The 22,004-nt window shown below is 28.7% G+C and overlaps 3 protein-coding genes across 3 annotated transcripts; 2 read left to right on the plus strand and 1 right to left on the minus strand.

Annotated features, from left to right (window-relative positions):
• Positions 1-1,896: 1,896 nt before the first annotated feature.
• Positions 1,897-6,642, minus strand: LOC101212970 (2-C-methyl-D-erythritol 2,4-cyclodiphosphate synthase, chloroplastic). The gene is made up of 3 exons (XM_004146485.3): positions 6,204-6,642; positions 5,460-5,590; positions 1,897-2,426 (listed from the first exon to the last, which is right to left on the minus strand). The coding sequence occupies exons 1-3, from the start codon at positions 6,538-6,540 to the stop codon at positions 2,193-2,195; spliced, it is 702 nt and encodes a 233-aa protein (XP_004146533.1). The 5' UTR covers positions 6,541-6,642; the 3' UTR covers positions 1,897-2,192.
• An 8,471-nt stretch (positions 6,643-15,113) lies between these two features.
• On the plus strand, positions 15,114-16,441 carry WRKY26 (WRKY transcription factor 22-like). The gene is made up of 2 exons (NM_001280603.1): positions 15,114-15,472; positions 15,991-16,441. The coding sequence occupies exons 1-2, from the start codon at positions 15,114-15,116 to the stop codon at positions 16,439-16,441; spliced, it is 810 nt and encodes a 269-aa protein (NP_001267532.1).
• A 3,587-nt stretch (positions 16,442-20,028) lies between these two features.
• LOC101221558 (probable WRKY transcription factor 24) lies at positions 20,029-22,000 on the plus strand. Its single transcript, XM_011654890.2, has 2 exons — positions 20,029-20,483; positions 21,617-22,000. The coding sequence occupies exons 1-2, from the start codon at positions 20,059-20,061 to the stop codon at positions 21,792-21,794; spliced, it is 603 nt and encodes a 200-aa protein (XP_011653192.1). The 5' UTR covers positions 20,029-20,058; the 3' UTR covers positions 21,795-22,000.
• Positions 22,001-22,004: the final 4 nt, after the last annotated feature.

A 22,004-nucleotide genomic window follows, 5' to 3' on the forward strand; every position in this document is an offset into this window, starting at 1 on the left:
AGAAAAAAAATAAATCAATATATTAGAACTTGAATAAATGTTATTTTAGCACTATGAATGACCAAATATCAAATCCCATGATATATATATTTGACTAAACCTTCTAAAATTTTTTATTTGCCTATATGTTATCTGTATTATCTAATATTTTTTTCTATAAATCAAATACCTCTCTTTGGCTAATGTTGATCAACATGAACCATACAAGTTTGTTCATCTTTACCACCCACGTTTCTCATATTTATGTATGTATTGTATATCTATATGTTTATATGTGTGTAAAATGATAAAAACCCTACCTATCTGGTTTTTAGAAAACACTATTGTTTGATTTTCTATATTTTCACACACAATAATATATATGGGAGTCCAATAGTAAGAAAATGTACAAACATGTTCCATGCATAATATTAGCTATTTTTTGTGTGTGTCTATATATATATAAGCCCATAACATCGTTATTATGTTTTTTTAGAAAAATGGTTTTTTTAAAAAAATCCTAATTAATGAAATAGTTTAATTTTTAATGTATGTTTTAATGGAGCAATAATTATAACTATTGGTAGATAAAATAAGAAAGTTATGAATACTTAAAAGAACAAATACAATTATGTTTCATGTGTACTGATCATACAATGTTAGCTAAAGGATATGACATTTTTAAAAGAATAAAAAAAATAAAAGAGATAATACTTCATCACGTATCCATTTTGATCAAATAATTGTAACGAGGCAAAAGACTTAAAACTAACTTATTTGATATATATTTTGTTTGGTAAAATTAAGTCTATCTCAATTTTCTTATTTTGTTATTTACATTTTTTTTAATAGTTTAAAAAACCAAAGCTAAAATTTTAATACGGAAGAAATTAGCTTTAAAAAGTTATTGTTTTTAAAGTTTAGTCAATAATTCATCAATTGTATTTAATAAATGTGGAAATTATTTTCAACAATGTTACTAATGGTTTTAGATGATCAAATGCATTTTATTTTAAATGAATATATATTTTTAAATAAAAATCACTTTAGAAACTTAAATATTTTGTCACCCCAAATGTTGTTTTTTAGATAACTTTAAAATTAGTACAAAAGATTTGGAATTGTACAAATTTTGACTCAATTGTGATTCTATAAAAAATTTACAAAAAAAAAGAAAAAGAAAAAAGAATGATTAGAGGGTGTTGATATATTGTGATTTTTTGAAACTATCAGTACATTCATGCATTTTCATATTTCTCACAAAAATAATCAAAACCTTACTTTTGCTATTTACATTTTGAATTTGAAAAATTACACTATATATCAAATTAACAATAATACCTAATGCTTATAGAAAATATTCTTGAATTTTTTAATTTGTTTAGATTTTCAAGTGTTTCATTACTATATGTAGAAAACATAACATGTGTGTATTTTTAAATTTAAGGGTGTTTGATTTACCTATAAAAAATTAGTAATTGGAGTATTTTTTAACTTTTTTTTACTCAAAAGGGTGTTAACAAATTTTGTTTGTTATAATAATTTTTATTTTTAGCCCACTAAAAATAATACAACCATATTATAAAATTATCTAAAAAACCAACTAATTAGTCACCAAACAATATGATTTATACTTTATGTTTTCTATGATTATTCTAGATTTACTAAATCATCGAAATGTGTGTACGTCCTTTTAAATTATGTTTTAAGATCATCACACTTCCCCACAAAATGTAATAGCTAGAAAACCACCATGCAATACAAGTACAAATCAGCATAAGAACGTAAAAAAAAAAAAAAAAAAAAACCACGAATCAGTTCACATAAAAGTTAGTTCTTGAACATATCACGACATTGACAAAGATACTCAATCCTAGTAACAAATATTCTTAAAGATAGCAACTCAACAATTACACAAGAATTTAATGATCAAGTAAAATTGAAAATGAGGCCAAGGGAAAACAGGAACAGAAACAATAATTGTACGCAATTTCTAATATTCTCCCACCAAACTATTTTGCTTTTCAATGTTGTTGAATGATTAAAACGTTTAATGTAACAACCCAACTTACAATCGTTTGCACTTTGCAGGGAACTGTGGAGGTGATGGGGGAAAATTCAAAGTATTTTAACAATAAAGCATATTCCAATTAAAATGGAGAACACTGTTGTTATGACACTTGCACAGCAGTACTAATGGGAGGGCAGTGCTTCTATCTCCTCATCAACAGGACCACAGTATGAGCAGCAATGCTTCTATTTTCACCAAGACTATCGACCTTCTCGTGCGTTTTTGCCTTCAGATTCACGACAGAGGGGTCGGCTCCCAGGAGCTCAGAGAGCTTTGCTCTGATAGCTTCCTTGTGAGGGCTAAGCTTTGGTCTTTGAAGTATCAATGTGGCATCCAAATTGCCGATGTCATAACCTGCCTCGTGCATCAGTCTCACCTAGAATCAACCAAAGATTTCATCTCAGTAATCACATAATTGAACTTTACCTAAAATGAACTGAATTCGAATGATTTATTTCGACTTTGGTTTGGTAAATGGATTCACTTGCCTCAGATTTTCAAGGGACAGACCTATTGTCTCCTCACATATGGATTGAGATTTAGCCTTTACGATTAGGTTTATTGACTAATCACATGTTGAAAAGATAAAAGTACCCAACCTATCAGAGTCACTTTTTTAATATTAAAATACAGTGTTGCAAAGTTCATACCCCCTACCCTATAATGCTATTCTCTTTTCATTTTACATGATTGTCCCATGTGTTCAAACTCCGATTGAAATTAAAGAAAAGATGACAACTTCACTATAAACCATCAACTTAAATTTTAAAATCTAGTGATAGTTCAACAAACATTTCATAACTACACAGCATGGTGTAGGTGAGTCGATAGTTTCTCATTATTGATTAACATTTCTCTTCGACGGTCTTCATCTCATAATTTCTTTTACCTATGAGTGTTTGCACCACCTTGCACGTACCCCAATTATTATTTGAGGATAGTTGCTTGACACTACTACATTTAGTTGCCAAGATTAATTGTAGGACACTAGATCCCTAAATAGATGGTCATTATGACTTGAACTCATTATGACTTGAACTCATCTCCGCAGAATCCTTTATTAATTATATTGTCTCTAATTGACCAAGGAGCACTAGGCCAAACTATTGTAGTTGTGTACTTGGGTTTACCTCACGATTAATAAGCCTGAATTTATGAAACCTAAAGATGGAAAACTTAAGTTGATGTAACTTTTATTTAATGCATGAATTAATGATTTGTACAAGTTACACCCGGGTCCCGGGCCATGTAAATACTGACTCTATGCATTCTCTAAGCATTTGCAAAGAGCAGCAGTAAATCCATTAACTTATCCTAGCATTTGAGAGTAACAGAATAATATAGGAAGCAGGGACACGCTGGTTAAAGCATCCATCTCTAATTTTATGTATATCTTTGTTATAACATTTACTTGACAGAGACTACTTGAGAAGAGGTTTGGTTCGTGGTTTGATACCACACATATCTTTGGGCTTTCAGTGTGCAAGAATTTTGCAACTTAAATTATTTGATTTGGCATATTTTGTTAGGTTGGAGCTCATTTTAGTTTAATTTGGATCAACTCTATTCTTTAATTATTTTTTTCTCTTTCAATTAATGCTTGGTTTAGCAAAAAATAAATAAATAAACAAATGAAAAAACCCAGTGTCAGTCAACTCAGACAAGTTGACTAATTATATCCTTGCATCCTTTTAAAATTTTGCCAGAGTGAACTGGCTAGCCCACGGTTCTAATGACCCTCAACCCCCTTAAAGTTCTAATGACTCTCAACCCCTCTTAAAGTTCTGTAATTCCTCACAATCTAAATATTACATGAGATTCTTATAAGAAGCGTTAAAGTGTTTCATAAAATACAGAAGAAGAAAAAAAGAGAAGTAGCGCACTCCAAGAGGCACCTGAAATGGCAGGTGAAGCCTTATTCATGATTGCTGGCAATAATCTTCAACAAGACTTAATCTCATTGGAAAATTTTGAAATTCATAAGATAACAACATCATGCTTCCTGAGGTTCCCTAGACCCGGGGATTCAGGAGCCCCATTCATTTTTAGGATATTTTTTCCCTTTCAATAGTTATAATTGCATATAGAGTCCCCAAGATGATATCCAAGATTCTTTTACACAAACGCTTGTTGGGTGAATTTTCAACAGGAAGACAAAGCTTCTTTGGATTCCTTTGGACTTTGGTGTATGACATTTAGTGAGAATGGTTGTATAAAGAAACCTATGCATTTTCAAAGGGAGACGTAAAAGGGAAACCCGAGGTATAAGATTAGCAGTTTTTCTTCTCTTTTGATACAAGTGAATTGGAAAACCTTTCTGCAGTTCCTTTTGGTTTCCAAGAGCTTCATGCTCCCCTGTTTGTATATCGCTTCTTTTGTCTCAATAAAAGTTTTTGTTTATTCATTAAAGTGAAAGATATTTAATATAACTCAGTTAAAAGATTGTTCTAAAGTGATTCTTCTTTCATGACCGAGATACATTCTTAAATTCTCCACCCAAACCGACATCATTTCATGCAGATACATGACTTATTGCAGAAGCTTATTCTTTCTAGGTAATTAGAGACAAAGCTACACAAAGGAACCAGAAAATGGTCTAATAGTATGAAAGGGTTTAATCAAAGAAGTAAACGCATCAGTCTCATTCCAGTTCAGGAAATATAGTTGAAGTTGAATAAGTTGATTATGAGGAAGTGAAACTATATCTAAGGTTCACTTAGTAGACTTCAACACTTGTTTCTGTTAGATACCTAGAATGGTATATGGTTAGGGGTATATGGTAATTAGATATTTAAGCAGTTACTAAGAGTAGTGGTTATAAATAAGAAGTTGGTGAATGAAGAAGGGGGAGTTGTTGAGTAGATAGGTCTTGAGTAGTATTCTCAAGAGAGGGGGTCCCAAGTGCCATAAACTTGGATCTAATTGTAGTTCTGAGTTAATTCTCGATATATGAAATATATTAATTCTTGTTAGGAAGTATCCTAACAGTTTCAATGGTACAACGAACATTCACTTGTTAGATAAACATAAAGTTCCAAGGAAGAAAATACTGAATATACTCAATTTATTGAGATGCATCAAATTTGACACAACCACTACTTCGATCCTGAGTAAAAACTCAACATGTGACATAACATATACACATCAAAGAGACCAATAAAATTGCGAAAACCTGAGAAAGGGTTATGTGATTGGTTTATCCACACTATGCTATTGAGGAACTCTAAAGCGAACAGCAAAGCAAGCAAAAAGATATCATGACATCCCATACGAAAGTAACAACAGAATCCTAGATCATCTGTACAATGCACCAAGTGATTCATATTAAACAAGTCAAGGAGGACAAGTTTCATATATAAAAACAAATTTTGGTAAATGTGTAAGAGTTCACTACGCCGTAACTACTTACAGCTTCTTTTATGAAAACAGATGATGCAGCACCCTTCCATTTGGGATCTGAATCTGGAAAGATCTGTCCAATATCAGGAAGCCCCAAAGCACCCAAAATTGCATCAACCACACAGTGCAGTAGAACATCTCCTAAATCAACAAAAGAAATAAACACTTCAAAATTTAACAAGAGTACGTTGCAGGAAAATTTAAACTGCAGAGACAAAAAAACCAAACTTTGGGTTATTACTTATTTTATAGTATACACTTCTAAAAAAAACATGACGAGATGGGAGCTCCATTCAACAGATCAATTGCAGGTAACTGAGCTTAAATAAGCTGATCTCCGACACTCCAAACTTCAAATGTACAAAATCAATTGAATAATAGTAAACTATAATAACCGTAAGATCCAAGTCTTATCACCAACATTAGAACATAGCTTCGCATGGATTTTCAAATCTATAATAGAATTTGACATAACACAAGATGCTGCCATTTTTCATAGGTTAAAAACTAAAACTATTACGTAAAAAGAAGTTGAAAGATGTCAAACTTCTATCAAATTAGTCCATAGAATTCTCAGTTAAGTAAAAAAGTATCGTCATCAACAGCGGCCAATTACACACTAAAACAGAACTATGCAAATGTTAAATTGAAGGGATAATTAGCCAAGAAAAAAACTGAGAAAGAATTTAAAGACCCACAATTAAATAGCAAGGAACAAAAACACAAAAAAGAAAGAGAAACCAAATAAAATTACCATCGGAATGAGCTTCGCAGCCTCTATCATGAGGAATACTAATCCCCCCAATAATCAAAGGGTACCCAGGCTCTAAGCGATGAAGATCGAAGCCGTGTCCAACCCGAAACGGCAAGGTTTTGGAGGGAGAATCGGATTTGATGGCGGTAGTGGAGGAGACAGAGTGAGAAGCGGCGGAATTGACACGGAAAGAAGGTAGAGAAGAGGAGGAGGAGAAGGAGGAAAGTGGTGTAAATTTTGTTGTGGGAAAGGAAGGAGGATAGAGAGAAAGAGAAAGGGATTGGTGGGAAGTAGTGGCAGCGGCCGGAGAGGCGAAGAGTGGGGCGGAGAGGGCCATGGAAAGGAGAGTGTGTTTTGTGTGGTTGAATTGTATTGTTGTTGGCGCCAGCAAGGCGCGTGGAGAGTGTCACAAAAAATATGTAATTGCCTCGTTTATTACATTCCCTTATTAACTTCACTTCTTTTCTTTCATCTTTTAAAATTACAAATTCTTGAATTTTATTTATAACATTCTCTTTAATCTTAATTGTTTAATGCTTTATTTCCATCACTATTTCAATATTTTCGTTTAATATCTTGTTTAGATTCAATGAATTGATATTTTCATTTTGTTGTAGAAAAAATCTCTTTTAATTCTGTAGATTTGTAAGAGGTTATCCTGAGTTGTATGTTTTGTGTGGAGTCTAAGATGGAAAATGAGGTGGCTTACCATTTGACTCATGCAATGCAAGGGTGTTAGATGGTAATATTGGAACTTGTTTTCCCAATCTCTCTTCTTCCTTTTCTAAAGAAGTTGGTGGGATTTTCTATGAAGAGCTTTGTGTATACTTTGAGAGTTTTCAATATATAATTTTCTTCTTTCAACAAAATAAAACTTTTAAATGAGGTTAATAATCGGTAAAGTACCACCCTTTAATTTAGAAAGATTTAGAGAAAAAACCTAAATCTAACCTAAAATATCACAAATCTTTTTAATTAAGATTTATTATATTTTTAAGACAATTGTAACATTCCATTTCCTTATTTTCTTCCCTTTATTATGGCGTTGGCTTTCTTTTCCAATTTGTATTTCAAATAATTGTTTTTTTCTTTTGTTTCGATTTGGTACAGAATATACGATTACTTTTTTTTTCTTTTATTTTTCGTTTCTTATACTCTTTCTTCTTCCATTTCATAGACTATATTCCACTCATGTTCGGCATATATTTTTTATTGAATGTCTCGTCATTCGATATACCAGTATACTATTGAATAATAAATTTATGTTTTGTGATTTGTCACATATATATTACTGCATATATTCAATAATACATACACATTTTTTTTTCTTCATGTTTTGTGATTTTTTCTTACTACATTTATATATCATTGTATACATAGATTATATATTTTTTTTTCAATTCTTACACATATATTGTTGCATAATACATATATTTTATGTGATTTGTTACATATATATTATTTCATATATTCAACAATACATAAATGATGTTATATTCAATATACTCAATCTATCATAACGTATTTCGAATACAAAATACAAATTCTTATTAACCATAAAATTTTGCCAATTTTTTTCTTCAAAAGATCACTGTACCAGTCGACCGCTGATGTTCTTCTTCTTCACCGCTTATACTTCCTCAAATCTTCTATTATTCAACGTCTTTTGTGAAGAAAATGGAATCAATATTCAACGTATTTGAAAAAGTAAACTTTTTTAAAAAAATTAAAATGTAATCCACATCCCTAATTTCTCTCATTGTCGTTCTACCTTCTATAAATAAATTGATATAATAACTTTTCATTCATAAAATATACATCATATTATTCATTATATACTATAATTGTGTGAAATATATGAAAAAATGCACAACAAGAGAAAGAATGGACGGAGAGAGAGATTGGAAAGTGAGAGAGATCAAGAGGAAATATTTTTTTTTGAACAAAATCACCCAAATAAAAAATAATTAAGAGAAGAAATTTATTATAATTTTACAAAAAATATAATTAATCACTTATCATATTTACATGGAATATCTAATAAACGTAAATATTAATTCTCTTTCCTTTTTTTTTTTTTCTTTTTTTTTGAAGACAAAGATGGATAAATTGATTATTTGGATCTTACATGTAAAATATGAGTCAATTTAAAACATTTCTCGAAAATTTTAAAAATTTGGATCAATCATATTATATTTTAGACTATCTTAGTTAATTATCCTTTTAACTTACATTTAACCTAAAGTTGAAAGCAGGATTTGCAAAAGAAGCAGAATGGACCCAAAATCCTTAATTGGAAGGGCCCAATGTAGAGAGACTTGGACAGAAATACACACATGGTCCAAATAGTAGCCCAAGCCCATGGGCCCAAATCAGGTAAGTTCACTTTACAAAACTCCCTGTCTCGTTCATAACAGGAAGGCCCTCATCCCTCGTAAAAGGGTTTCATCAACTCTTCATTTTCATTGTCTTAAACTCATCATGAGATCTCCTAAAAGAATCCCATGAAACTCATCATGCGGCCTTGACTTCAAAGTTTAAGATTAGCGTACAAAAAGATAATATTTAATTGATCATACTTGGACACGGTTGATACTCCCTTTTCAAAAGTATACTTGGTGTGATCTATCTTGTTTTACATCCATTTTTGTGCAATTCATTGAATGCCATCCTTTTTAAAACTATATATTATTTTGAACTTCTTTAAAAATATATATATAACAACCCTCCCAATATTTACATTCTATATAAAACAATTTTGAAAACGAAAAAAAAAATTAACATATCCATAATTAATTAAAAATACCAAAAATGCCCCACCATTAATTGACATTTGGCACATTCAACGTGTAATATATTTTACTCTTTCCAACATACTTTTTATCGTCAAACTAAAAGATTATTTTCAAGATTTGTTGGTACACGATCGTATACATTTAGAAAACCAAATGTCGACGATTTTTAGATTTTGCACACGATTGTTTAGAATTGACACAATCGTTTATATTTAGAATACAATATTTTGGATTTGACTTTTTTTTTTTTACACGATCGTTTACCCAAGATTTGAAATCACAACCAAAAAATTGTGCAAAGCCACAACCACGGTAAGAGAAATAGAATTTAAATAAAATAAAGCTAAATTTAATATATATTGTAATTTAAAACTTCTAAATTAATATTAAAATACAAAAACTGATAATATAAGGGACACTACCCCTAACCCTTAATAAATCTGTCCCGAATAAAAGAAAAAAAATTGTAAAAAAGAAAAAGAAAAAAAATGGTTAGTTTCATCGACATTTTTAAAATTAACCTATTATTTTTATATTATTTTTTTCCTTTGTGATTGATAAGGATGCATGAAGATGAGTGTAACGTTGATTGCAGCAAATATATTGACCCGTTATCGATTACATTTTATCGTTGGGGCCTAAATATAATAGGAATTAATGTTAAATGGTTTAAATTTATGTGCTTGCTTATTTTCGTTGTTGGCTGTGTTGTATTTCTTTTTCTTCATTAATAATCTTTAATTTCTTTTCGTTTCTATATAGTTAAGTTTTTTCTTTTACCTACCATAGGGGTAGGGTTAGCAACACATCCATACATAGTTGAATTATGATCATCAATACTTACCAACATTGTATTTAAAAGAAAAGTAATCTATGTTAAGTGTATTTTCCACACTAAAGTTGAATATTCTATTAAAATTAATTGTTTAGTTTTTTATTTCGTTTCTTAATTAATTTAGTCATTTTTCAAATTAGGTTGTTTAATTGTTGTCACGACTCACATTTATGTTTATGTTTTAGTAATTAATAAAACCCTAAACTTTTACTTAACTTAGTAGTCTCAAGATTGAAATAATTTCTAATTTAAATTAACACTTTCTCAAACATTGTTATATCTTAAATCAAAACTTGTTGAATTGCACTATATGTAGAAGTGATTCTAATAATTATAAAAATGTTTTTGTTTTTTTTTTATATATTTCTAACCACATATTTTTAGGATTTTCTTGTTAAACACTTGGAAGTCATTTTTTCTTCTATAATAATAATTGTAGTTTTTTATCCAACAAAAATATTTAAATTGATCCAATTCATTTACTGGAATTGTTGTCTTAAAAACAAGTATTCACTCCACAGAAACTACAATCATACTAGAAAGATATCTTCTCAATGGGATATGAAGATTAATTCCAACAAAATAGTGACCTTAAACTACTCATCTTTGGAAAACTTTTGAACATCGTCCTCAACTCAACTCAAGATTAAAAAGATCGAAAAAGAAAGAGAACTGATTTGAATGTATCAAACATAAATTTGTAAAGGAAACATCACCCAGTTTGGTGTTTCAATTCAATATGGATATTATGACACCAAACAACAATGTTTCAAATCTCTCTCTTTTTTTTAAAGATAAATAAATAATTGATGTTTCAGTCCATAAAGTATATCCCAACCTTTCACTTTTCTTAAGAAATATCCAACAATATATATTTCTTAGACACTTTATTGGTCTCTTTTTTAAAAATGAATTTCACTGTACATTTAATAAAAGAATTGAGAAAATGAGTTCAATCAACTTTAGTTAGTCACTCTATTTAGAATTTAAATAATCTAGAATGTCATCACAGCATAGGGTCATTATGTAAACTCAAAAAGTTAAATGACTCTTTAATTTAAAACCAATATTATACATTCATTTATAAGACCCCTAGGAATCAACCGTTTTTATATGGGTCGAATTAAATACTGTGATTCTTCCTAAAAACATAACTACAATTCTAGTTAATATAGATTTGTGGATGATTTTGAAATTGTTAAAATGATTCTACCATGAATTAAGATCTCGTTAAAAAACAAATATTTTAATCTCTTTTTAATAATAAATTTTACACTATTAAATACAACTTTAATGATGGAGCATGTTTTCAACATGTACAACTTTTTATGAACTTAATTATTAATAGAATTGTACACAAATTTATCAATTAAAAAGATAAACCAAATTAAGTCTACAAACACTCATTCTACCTCTAAATTTTCTAGTAAAAGAATGAGTAAGAAATAAACTTAATTAATTTTAAAAATAAAAACTAAAAAATGAAATGGTTTTTTTTTTTTTTTTTTGTATATATACAAGTTGAAGAAATTAGAATATGGATACATTCAATATTTGCCCATTTTGATATGGTGAAGAAAGAAATGTCCCCTTCATAATTGATAAATATATAAATAAAAAATAGAAATAATAATAATAATAATAATAATAATATGAAATTCTTAGAAAAGAAAGAAACAAAAGAAGAAGCCAAAGGAAAAGACCATTTCAAATCCACCGTTTTATATTATCCCAAGTTGCCCATTCCGCGTGGGAAAAAAAATGAAACATCCCTTCTAAATTCTCTTAAGACGTCACTTTAAAATGGCCCATACTATGCAATATGTAACCCTACCAAAATCACAAAACTATATAATAATAATAAATACCTTCCTATGAATATTCAATTATAAAATTATATAATATGATTGTGAGTGCCAATTTGGTCCCAAATTCCTCCATTTTCCTCTCTGTTCCCTCCCCATCACGTAACCCATTAACTATATGGTAAAATCAGAATTGTACATAACCCCTATTATTCTTTAAAATGATTATTATTCTAATTGTAGTTACTTATCATTTACACAATTATTTAACTTGATTAAAATAAAATAGAGTAACTATTTTAAATTATCGACTATCATGATTTAATTTTACAAAAAAAGTTCTTTTTCGTCCTAGTTTTTCTTAAAATCAAATAAAGTACTAGTGGAAGGTGGGATAAAGGGAGGTCACACTAAAATATCTTCCTAAAGTTGACACATTCATCATTCATCATGCCCAAAAGGGAAGCATTATATTTGTCTAGCTAAGTTGTTATTGGTATACAATTAATTTTGTTAATTAAGATCTTTTTAGTTGGCTTGAAGCTAGTTAGCCATTTTTTCATATAAAGTATTTTACATCGTCGTTTAATTAGTTAATTCTATTATTTGTATTAATCAAAACCTTTTTGTAAATGATGAAGGAGATATTTGAGAATAATTATGATGCTAAAGTGATGTCATCTTCAAAAAGAAAAGCCATAAAATCCATCTGAATAGTATATATATAAATATCTTAAAAGCTCTTTTTAGGTTGATATTTATTATCCTTATGATTGTTTTTGTTAAGCAACCTCTAACGTGAGGAAAACCATCAAATGATTAAAAATGAAAAAGAAGAAGAATTAATAATCATAAATAAGGGTTTCAATCAAAGAAAAAAAAAATTAAAGACGAAATTTAATACTACTAAATAAATTACTCGAAATAGGATAAGAAATTCTTGCTTAAGAATAATTTTACAATAACAATACAACTCTTAGAATCTATTTCATATACAAACAAACTCCGAATAACACCAAACACATTAAATTTACATATAAAATCTTGGATTAGGGTTAAAACTTTTGTAGTCCTTTTCTTCTTCTTCTTCCTTTTTTTTTTTTTTTTTGGTTATTAATAAGAGAGAAAGTAGATTAGGGTTAGGCTCATCAAGTTGAAGGTGCCAAGTTGCAAAAGAGGACTTTAATTTTTCTTTTGTTTATTTTATTCCTCTTTGTGTGATGTTTGACTTTGGGAAGGTTCTTGAAAAACAGGATTGAGATTAGGCAGTGGGTTTTTTTGACTGAAAAAGTAAGGAAAGTCGGAAATGAAAGCAATAATGGCCTTTGTAATATAATTATGTGTGTGTGTGTATATATATATTATAGGCAATGGGAGCAAGCGTGGGAAAGGCCAAAGGGAGGGGGAGCAACCTATGATGTTGATCTCTCCTTATATATATATATTTTAAAGATATTATATTATCCCGTCCATCAATTTGATACAACTTTTTGTTAGTCGACGTCGATATAAAGAAGTATTGGGAATAATATATCGATAAGTTCTCTATTCAATTTGCTTTGCTTTGTCAATTTTGTTCAGATTTTAAGTGGTATGACAGAAATGAAATCAATGAGTAAAGAATAAAGAACAAGAATAATACATCAATGTAGAGATTTTGTGTGTTGATCATATAGTGGTTGGAAATGACTAGGGTTTTTCTTACGTTTTACAAAAGTGTACACCTTGTCCCATATTGGAAGATTTCAAATTGGTGAAAAGTTATTTTACCTACAAAGACTTATTTAAGAGCTTTCAAATTGTGGTTGTATTGGCGGTAATGATCTACGTTTGGAAATATAATTAACAGTATGTTAGTTACTTTTATGGACAAATTAAGTTTATACCGTTTAGGTTTTCGGGTAATTGGCAATGTTTCGAACCTTCGAGCGAGATCATTTGGAATGCTAAGTTTGAGTTGGTGTTTTGATTGAATGTGTAGTATCCAATCACGAAACTTGAACTTTTACACTTCTATATACAATTTACAATATAATCTATACGGTGTCTGTGTGGTATGTAGACAAAATCTATTAGGGGAAAGAAGCCTTAATACATACTTTCAAATTATTCTATTAAAACTTTAGATCTAAGTAGTGATATTCAAAGGAGGTAATTAATTGGTAGAAGTTTGGTATATATCCTTTAGTGTTTTGGGTGTGACTAAAAGTAATGTTAGTTTGAATTTTATAGATGTGCTAATCACTGTTTTAAACAAATTGAAAGCTAATTTTAAATTCTTTTTCTATAATAATTAAAAAAAAACATATCTAAATTCAAATAAAATTTCGTACTGAAATAGTACTTGAAATTTAATTAATTTTACTTGAAATACATTTTGTAAACTGACATCAAGTCAATTTAAATATAGTTCAATCTGAAAAGCCAAAATGCCTGAACCTTCCTACCTCTGAATTGTTATACTAAAGAATATAAAACGAGTTTGGGAGATACAAACCCAATAATTCAAATCTTATGATGTCTACCTAATCAAAATATAAAATATATCATTGATAGATGATGGTACAAAAACTTAACGTAATCTTGAAAATTAATTAATCACTGCCTAATTTTTTAGTTCCCTACTTTTGAAAAGAATAGGAATGAGTTCATACTTTTTGGAGGAGTACAAAAATAATAGATCCTAAATAGTAGCATATTGTTGATAAATACAACCAAAGTCCAAAATACTTAACTAAATAACGAGATTATCATAAAAATACGATTGAGGAATTAAAAACTACATCTACATAGAGTGGGACTTTTGGGTGCGAAACAGAAAAATGATGACAAGAAAATAAATAATATCATATCAACGTGAAGATGTTTGAAAGGCCGTGCTAATAAAAAGAAAAAGAAAAAGTGCAATATATGACCCTTTATTTTCAAAAAGCCATTATTGATGGTATTTAAGTGGAAAACTTGTTAATATGGACAACTTAAGAATCATCATCAACTACTGATCTATCTATGTCCACTCATTATTAAACAAAAAACACATCAAATAAAAAGTTATGAAAATAACATATAAGATTATGTTAATACAATAATATAGTTTTATATATATATATATATATATATATATATATATATATATATATATATATATATATATATATAAGAAAGAAAGAAAGAAAGAAAGCAACAAAGAATTATTAATTAGATTTCTGCTCTCCACACCATGATAAACAAGTTAAGAGCTAAAAGAAAACAAATTTTAAAGGTGTTGACATTTAAGAAAGTCAATGAAAAAGCAGTTTCACACAAGATCCATCATTTCTCCAATTATTTAAACAAAGGGGGGTTTTGGTGAGATTTAATTTGCTCAAAAGCTAAGAATTAGTAGTACTTTTCAAAGTCAGCTCCCTCTTTCTCTTAGTTTAAATTCTTCATCTGTTGTCTTTTTGAGAATTATTATTAATTACCTGCAATATCAATGGAGGATTGGGGTTTGCAAGCAATTGTAAAAGGGTGCAATGGAATACCAATTGGTTCTTCAACAACAGCAGCAACAACAAGGCTTATGGAAGATTCAAATTGGTATTCTTTTTTGAGATCAGATCAAGAAGAAGATGAATTTTTTTCTTCTTGTGTTTATAATAGTAGTTATAATAATCCTCAAATTTCAAGTTCTTCAATATTTCATGATGAGTTTGAAGGATTATTTGGAAGAAATTCATCTAATAATTCAGCAGCTGCCTCCATTTCTCATCTTCTTAGAGATTTTAAGGAACCTGCAGATCAAAAGCTTCATCACAAGAACCAAATTATCCAACCAACTAAACAGAAACAAAGGTATATACTTACTTTACTTAGCTTCAATTCAAACTAATTATTTCCCCCCTTTTCTTGTTTAATTTCTTGGTATTTTTTCTAAAAAACGTTTGATTAATTATTAATTTTTACTCTGAATGAAAACTTATAAACATAAATAGTATATTTATTATATTTTGGTTAGTATTGATTTTTGTATGATTTGGTTAAAGTTTGATGTAATTAAATTTAGGCAAACCAGTCTCCATCAATTTGAACTTTTGGATTTAGTTACACTTTAATATGGTAATTTGAGTATGAAGTTTTATCAACATAATTATAAAATTTAACTGTGTCATATAGTATATGTTCCCAACTTAGAGAACAAATGTTGGAATCTCATCTAACAAAATACGAAGTAATCTTCTGTCATATTATTTCTTCTCAGGAATTAAATATGAAATTTAGGTCGATGAAATTAAAAGCTATTTAAATTATATTTAACCCACAAACTCAAATCCGAGATTGATTCTTTTTTTTTATATATTTTGATATCTCAGCAAGAAAAGTAGACAAAATAGGGTAGTGAAAGAGGTGAAAGCAGATAAAGTATGTTCAGATTCATGGGGATGGAGAAAATACGGACAAAAACCAATCAAAGGCTCTCCATACCCAAGAAGCTATTATAGATGCAGCTCCTCGAAAGGATGTTCTGCTCGAAAGCAAGTCGAGCGTAGCCTCTCCGATCCCGAAGTCTTTATCGTAACCTACACGGCGGAGCACAACCATGCCGAGCCTACTCGCCGCAACGCCCTTGCTGGGACCACCCGGAAGAAGTTTCCGGCACTTGAGAACCCGAATTTAGACATGATTCTCTCACCTAATAATTCAACTTCAGTGGCATCCATTGAAGAAGATCAACATCCAATGGAAGGTGTGACAGATGGGGAAGTTTTGATTGATATGCCATTTGAATTCTTCACTGGTTTGGAGGATTTACTTTTTGGATGACTTTTCCTTCGGGGAAATTAAAAGTGATTATTGTTGTTCATTTTATGAATATGAAATTGCAATTGTAAAACTTATGATCTCCTCTTCTTGGAAAAGAGCACGTTTGATCACGATGATTAAGGGTTTAGAGGGGGTGAATTATTGAGAAAGAAAATGGAAATGGTATAGATAGATGTTTTCAGAAAGAAAAAAAAAAAAAAGATTGAGATGGGTTTTTCAGACAGAATAGGAGAATCGAAATGACATAAAATTGATGTACTACGAGTTCATTTTAGTTAAGCTAATGTCCGAATGAAACTTGTGAAAATTTGGAGTATAATGTTTATATTAATGAAATTTGGTATAATGTAATTAATATGGAAGAAAGAATAAATATTGTCCAAGTTTTTATTGGTTGTCAAATAATGGTGGATTAAAGTCAAGAAAACGAGTAATATTTTTGTCAATTAACTAATTGAATTAGTCAAGTTCATAAAAAGTTCACACTCAACAACGAAAAAGGAAATGAAGAAAATCAACGGAATATGTATGAAAGTGTGAAAATAGGTTTAGAATAAAGTTAATTTGAGAATACATTTATGAAGAAATTTTTTCTTAATTTATTTTGGGATTTTTAGACTTGTTCTTGAATTGAAAATTTTTCATGACTTTGATATAAGTTCAATACAAAGAATTAAATGTGAGGACACAATAGGATTTGTAATTTTTTTTTCAATAGAGGATAGAGTCTTGTATCTTATCAATTTCTTAATACTTTTACATCCAATGTTCAAATTTACTTTCGATAAAAAAAAAAAAAAAAACTATTTAGATCCCTGAATGTTGAAATTTATATCAATTAAACTTTTATAATATCCTCCAAATTATATTGTTACGTTTTTCAATCAAAACTATTAAATTATCTAAGTGAGTCAATTTTGAATAAAATTAGAGTTAATTATTACTGATATATATAATATGAATTACACACATGGTATGTGATATAATTAGAGATGTCCTGGCCAAATCGAGATGGGTTCCTCGTCTCCGTCCTCGTTAACCATTTCATTCACCATTCCATGAAGTTTTCCACGAAGACTGAAATTGGTATTCTATTCTCCACGTAAATTTGCGTATTCGGTTCAGTAGAATTATTTTCACTCAAATATTTAAATATCTAATTCATATGTAATAAATATATATTTAAAATATTTAATGTTCATAATTTCTAAAATTTAAAATTTAAACATTACAACAATGTATCCTACGACTTACTTAATAAAAGAAATATTATATATATATATATTATTTACTAACAATAACAATGATCATCGTCGTTGAAATGAGGTGGGTACGAGGATGGGAGAAGGGCCGGGTATGCTATCTTCTTCCCCTTTTAGTCGATCTCTCTTATCTTATTTGTTTAATCGAAGATTCCTCATTTCATTTAAAATGGGGTTCCACGAACTTTCATTTAACCGTTTAAGGTCTTTTTATCAAATTTATATTAACACTATTCAATTAATCAAATATTGAAGAATGTGGAAACTTCAAGTTATATATATTCTAGAAAACGATCATCATTTTAAGGCTTTAATGATTAGTTTGACCATTTTAACTATGGACTAAAATGTCTCTTTGGAAAAATAACCAAAACCACTTCTTTTGGGTTGAAGATTTAAGGATGAGTTTGTTTTTAATTTATCATGGAGATCAATCTGATTTTGGATCTTCTAGTTGACCAAACTAAGATGTAGAGATTCTTTTTTTCAATTTAATATAATTCATTTAGAATTTTTGTACATCATCAAAGGAAGAGCATGCAAGAGAAATTTTGTATTTTTGCAGAAGTTAATTGTAGAGTAGTAGTTAGCCAAATTATGAAACTTAACCCTAAACTCAAGTTTCAATCATTATAAAGTTAACATTTCTTTTATATAAATTATAATATATCAAACAATTCAATGTTAATTTATGATGAAATAAGACTTTGTAGCACAGCTTGTGAACATTGCATCAAACCAAAATCGTTTTATAATAATGGTCATGCATGTACATATTTGTGTATGCTATATATGGAACTTTAATTTTAGCAGGAGGTCAACAACTATACTATAAATATTTATTATAAGGTTTTCGTAAAATAAAACATTAGAAGATGGCGATTTCCACGTACCTAGCTATGATCAAACGTAAGAACGATATAGTTTTCTTTGGTGGTTTGTGGTTTTTCTTAGACTTTTGTTGCATGTTTTCTATCTTAGTGAAACATTCCTCCTAATGAATATTGTTAGTGCAACTAAAGTTTAACACATGGTTTAAAATTGGGCATATATATACTTAATTAAATGTTTTTTTGAGTATAAACCATGTAATATCGACGATCTTAAACATCTATTATCTCTAGCTAAGTTATATTAAGAATTTTTTCTATAGTATTTATTAGTATATAGTAGCATGATATTAGTACAGAGAGTATTTGATCAATCATATAAAATTGGTGTTAATTGTGATATTACATTCTTTTATCAACAAAATGGAAACAACATAATTAAGTGTGATATGTGGGGGGAGAAAATTATCATAAAAGAGAAAAAATATATATATTGGGTTGAATTTCTTTTTTCATATATTCACAAATTATTTCTTTTGTGTAACTATATATTTGCTCTAACAAAAAGAAAAAAAAAAAGAAGCCTATTATTTTGACAATTGAAATTGTTGTTTTTTCCTATAGTATATTCCACCCACCTACCTGATACTTGTCTCAACAACCCACCTTATGTGCTTATAGGAAATTTAAATTAATGCACATTTCAATAGCAAATAATGGTAAATGCCAACCATAACACAGATTAAAATTATTCAATGAGTTAATTATCGCATAAGTAAATTAAAATTGGATTAAAAATTTACATCTTCGTGATAATAACTAGATAAAGTATCGAAAAAATGTTGGTCATGATCTTATTGAATAATTTATTTGATGATAAAGAAAAAAAAAACATTTATAAAAGTTTATTATATATAAACCTAAAATTACAAATTAGGAAAATACAAATGGCTACAAAGTTGAAAGAAAAATGCTATAAATTTCAAAATTGGGAAACAAAAGTAAGACTTAATTAAACATCATCAAGATGTTAATTTACAAACTCTAAACTAAATGAAAATCTTAAAAAAAAAAAACATATAAAGAAACCTAAATGAATTTTTAAAAAATGATTGGAGAAGATGGGCTTTGACCAAAACGATGAAGATCTCACAAAAGTTCTTGAAATTACTTGTAAGAATTGAAACCAAAAAAGGTTTAATTTTTCAAAACTACCCACAACCCCTTTTCCTCCTTAGGCAGTTTAACAACATTATCAACATCCTTAAATCACAAGCCATCACATATATAAATGAAAAAGAGAGAGACAAGGAAATTTTTTTTTTTAAAAAATGCATGGCCAAAATTAAGAAATAACTTGAAAGTTAGAAACTAAGTTAAGAACCCCAACAAACACTTACCAACTAATTTTGTTCAACTGCCCTGCCCTAAAACAAACAACACTTTCAATTAACTTTGAAAGAATATATAGATATATGAGTTTTGAATTTGAGTTTGAGTTTGTTTGGTGAAACCCTAGATAATAATGGGTGATGACAATATTAATCAAATGGGAAGTACTAGTTCATCATCAATGATGAATAATTGTGAGATTATTGATTGGGATGGGCTATTTTCTAGTTCTTGTTTGAGTAATAATTTGGAGATGGTAGAGAAGGGAATTTGTGGAAGTGATCAGGATGATAATAATTATTATCCAATGGGAGATAATAATAATAATGTTGTTATTGGAGGAGTAAAAGAGGGTGATATTATTATTGGTGGAGGGCATAATAACAACAACAACAACAACAATTGTAAGTATAAAGGGAAAATGGTGATGGGTAAAAGAAGTACAATAGCTTCTCCAAGAATTGCTTTTCAAACAAAAAGTGTTGAGGATGTTCTTGATGATGGCTATAGATGGAGGAAATATGGTCAGAAGGCTGTCAAACATAGCAACCATCCTAGGTATGTTTTCCTTTTCCTGTTTATATTGTTCTTATTTATTTGTTTTTAATTTTGTTTCTATTTAATATATAATAGGAAGAAATTATATTACTATATATAAGCTAATTGTGAAGGCTTTAATTTGCTTTAAGATTTTGGGACTTCTTTTTTTTGAAATTCAATGATTGTGATGTGAGAGATAGAATCATATAAACTTTTTATATGGATATAATTTGTGTATATTTATATACTCGTTGAGTTATAGTTCAATCGAATTGATAGATTCAAGTGGTTTTTAATAATCATTTATTAAATATATGATTATAAGTACTTATTTATTTTGGATTTGAGGAGGATCGAAAAACATATATAAAAGAAATTGAGTGTTGTTTAGATATATTAGATATATAGACAATATTTCACAAATATGGAGAGGAGAAATGCTCATACAGAAGATTCAACTTATATATATTTATATTTAAGTACTCTTGTCCATCTCTCATAATGATTTTCTTTTAAGTTTTACAATATAGGAGACGAAATTACTCGTCCTGCTTTTAATGATTTTTATCTTTTATTTTTTAAAAGAACATTGATATTGGATCTCTCCTAATTTGATGTATAGTTATATATTACATTAAGAAAAACATATTAGTTAGTAGGTCATGAGCACGTACATATCTTCTATAATTTTCTTTTTCATTTTTATTATTATTAATTTAACTAAAAATATTTTTATTAATTAATTTGTCATTTAACTTCCCAGTGAAACAAATCAATATTTGAGTCTCCATAAATAACATTTTTTAGTACGAAAAATAAAATAAAATCGTTTTTCATATTTGATCTTGTGATGAGTTACGTTATTTCACTAAAATAAGAAGGATACATGTAACCTCATTTACAATATCACTCACTTAAACTAATATTCAATGTTTATAATATAACTTTGAAATGTTTCATTTTCTTTCCTTGAAATTTGAGATTTGTTCTAAAAAAATATATCCTTTCGAATTATTTCATTGAAATATTGATTAAACAATCATAAAATAGTCCCAACTACAATAGAGACGACAGATTTTAGAGATTGTTTTTGAACTTTTAAAACTATAAATGGAATTTATGATGATTATTTTGTTGTCTGTTTGGTTTAGGAGCTATTACAGGTGTACACATCACACATGCAATGTTAAGAAACAAATTCAAAGGCATTCAAAGGATCCAACTATAGTGGTTACAACATATGAAGGGATTCACAATCATCCATCTGAGAAATTAATGGAAACTCTAACCCCTCTTCTCAAGCAATTGCAATTCCTTTCAGGCATTTAGAATTTAAAAATTAATCATAATTTTCCTTTTCAATTTTCATCAACTTTTTTCTGTGTATGTATTTCTGCTCAATCTTTCTTCTCCAATGCCACTGGAAAACCCTAGTAGTGTTAAGGTTGGGAAAGAGATCACTTTCTTCTCTGATTAATGGCTTCTAAACTCTGTTTGTTTGTAAAAACAATGTTAACTTTTTTCTTTTTCCGTTATCAA

This window comes from Cucumis sativus, chromosome 4 (assembly GCF_000004075.3).
Source record: "Cucumis sativus cultivar 9930 chromosome 4, Cucumber_9930_V3, whole genome shotgun sequence".
In the NCBI taxonomy this organism is placed as follows: domain Eukaryota; kingdom Viridiplantae; phylum Streptophyta; class Magnoliopsida; order Cucurbitales; family Cucurbitaceae; genus Cucumis; species Cucumis sativus.

Coding starts and splice junctions, on each gene's coding strand:
- LOC101212970 (XM_004146485.3), bottom strand. CDS start 6,540: ATGGCCCTCTCCGCCCCACTCTTCGCCTCTCCGGCCGCTGCCACTACT. Junction 5,591..6,203: donor CTGCGAAGCTCATTCCGATG/GTAATTTTATTT, acceptor TTGTTGATTTAG/GAGATGTTCTACTGCACTGT. Junction 2,427..5,459: donor CTGTTTTCATAAAAGAAGCT/GTAAGTAGTTAC, acceptor GGTTGATTCTAG/GTGAGACTGATGCACGAGGC.
- WRKY26 (NM_001280603.1), top strand. CDS start 15,114: ATGGAGGATTGGGGTTTGCAAGCAATTGTAAAAGGGTGCAATGGAATA. Junction 15,473..15,990: donor CCAACTAAACAGAAACAAAG/GTATATACTTAC, acceptor TTGATATCTCAG/CAAGAAAAGTAGACAAAATA.
- LOC101221558 (XM_011654890.2), top strand. CDS start 20,059: ATGGGTGATGACAATATTAATCAAATGGGAAGTACTAGTTCATCATCA. Junction 20,484..21,616: donor AAACATAGCAACCATCCTAG/GTATGTTTTCCT, acceptor TGTTTGGTTTAG/GAGCTATTACAGGTGTACAC.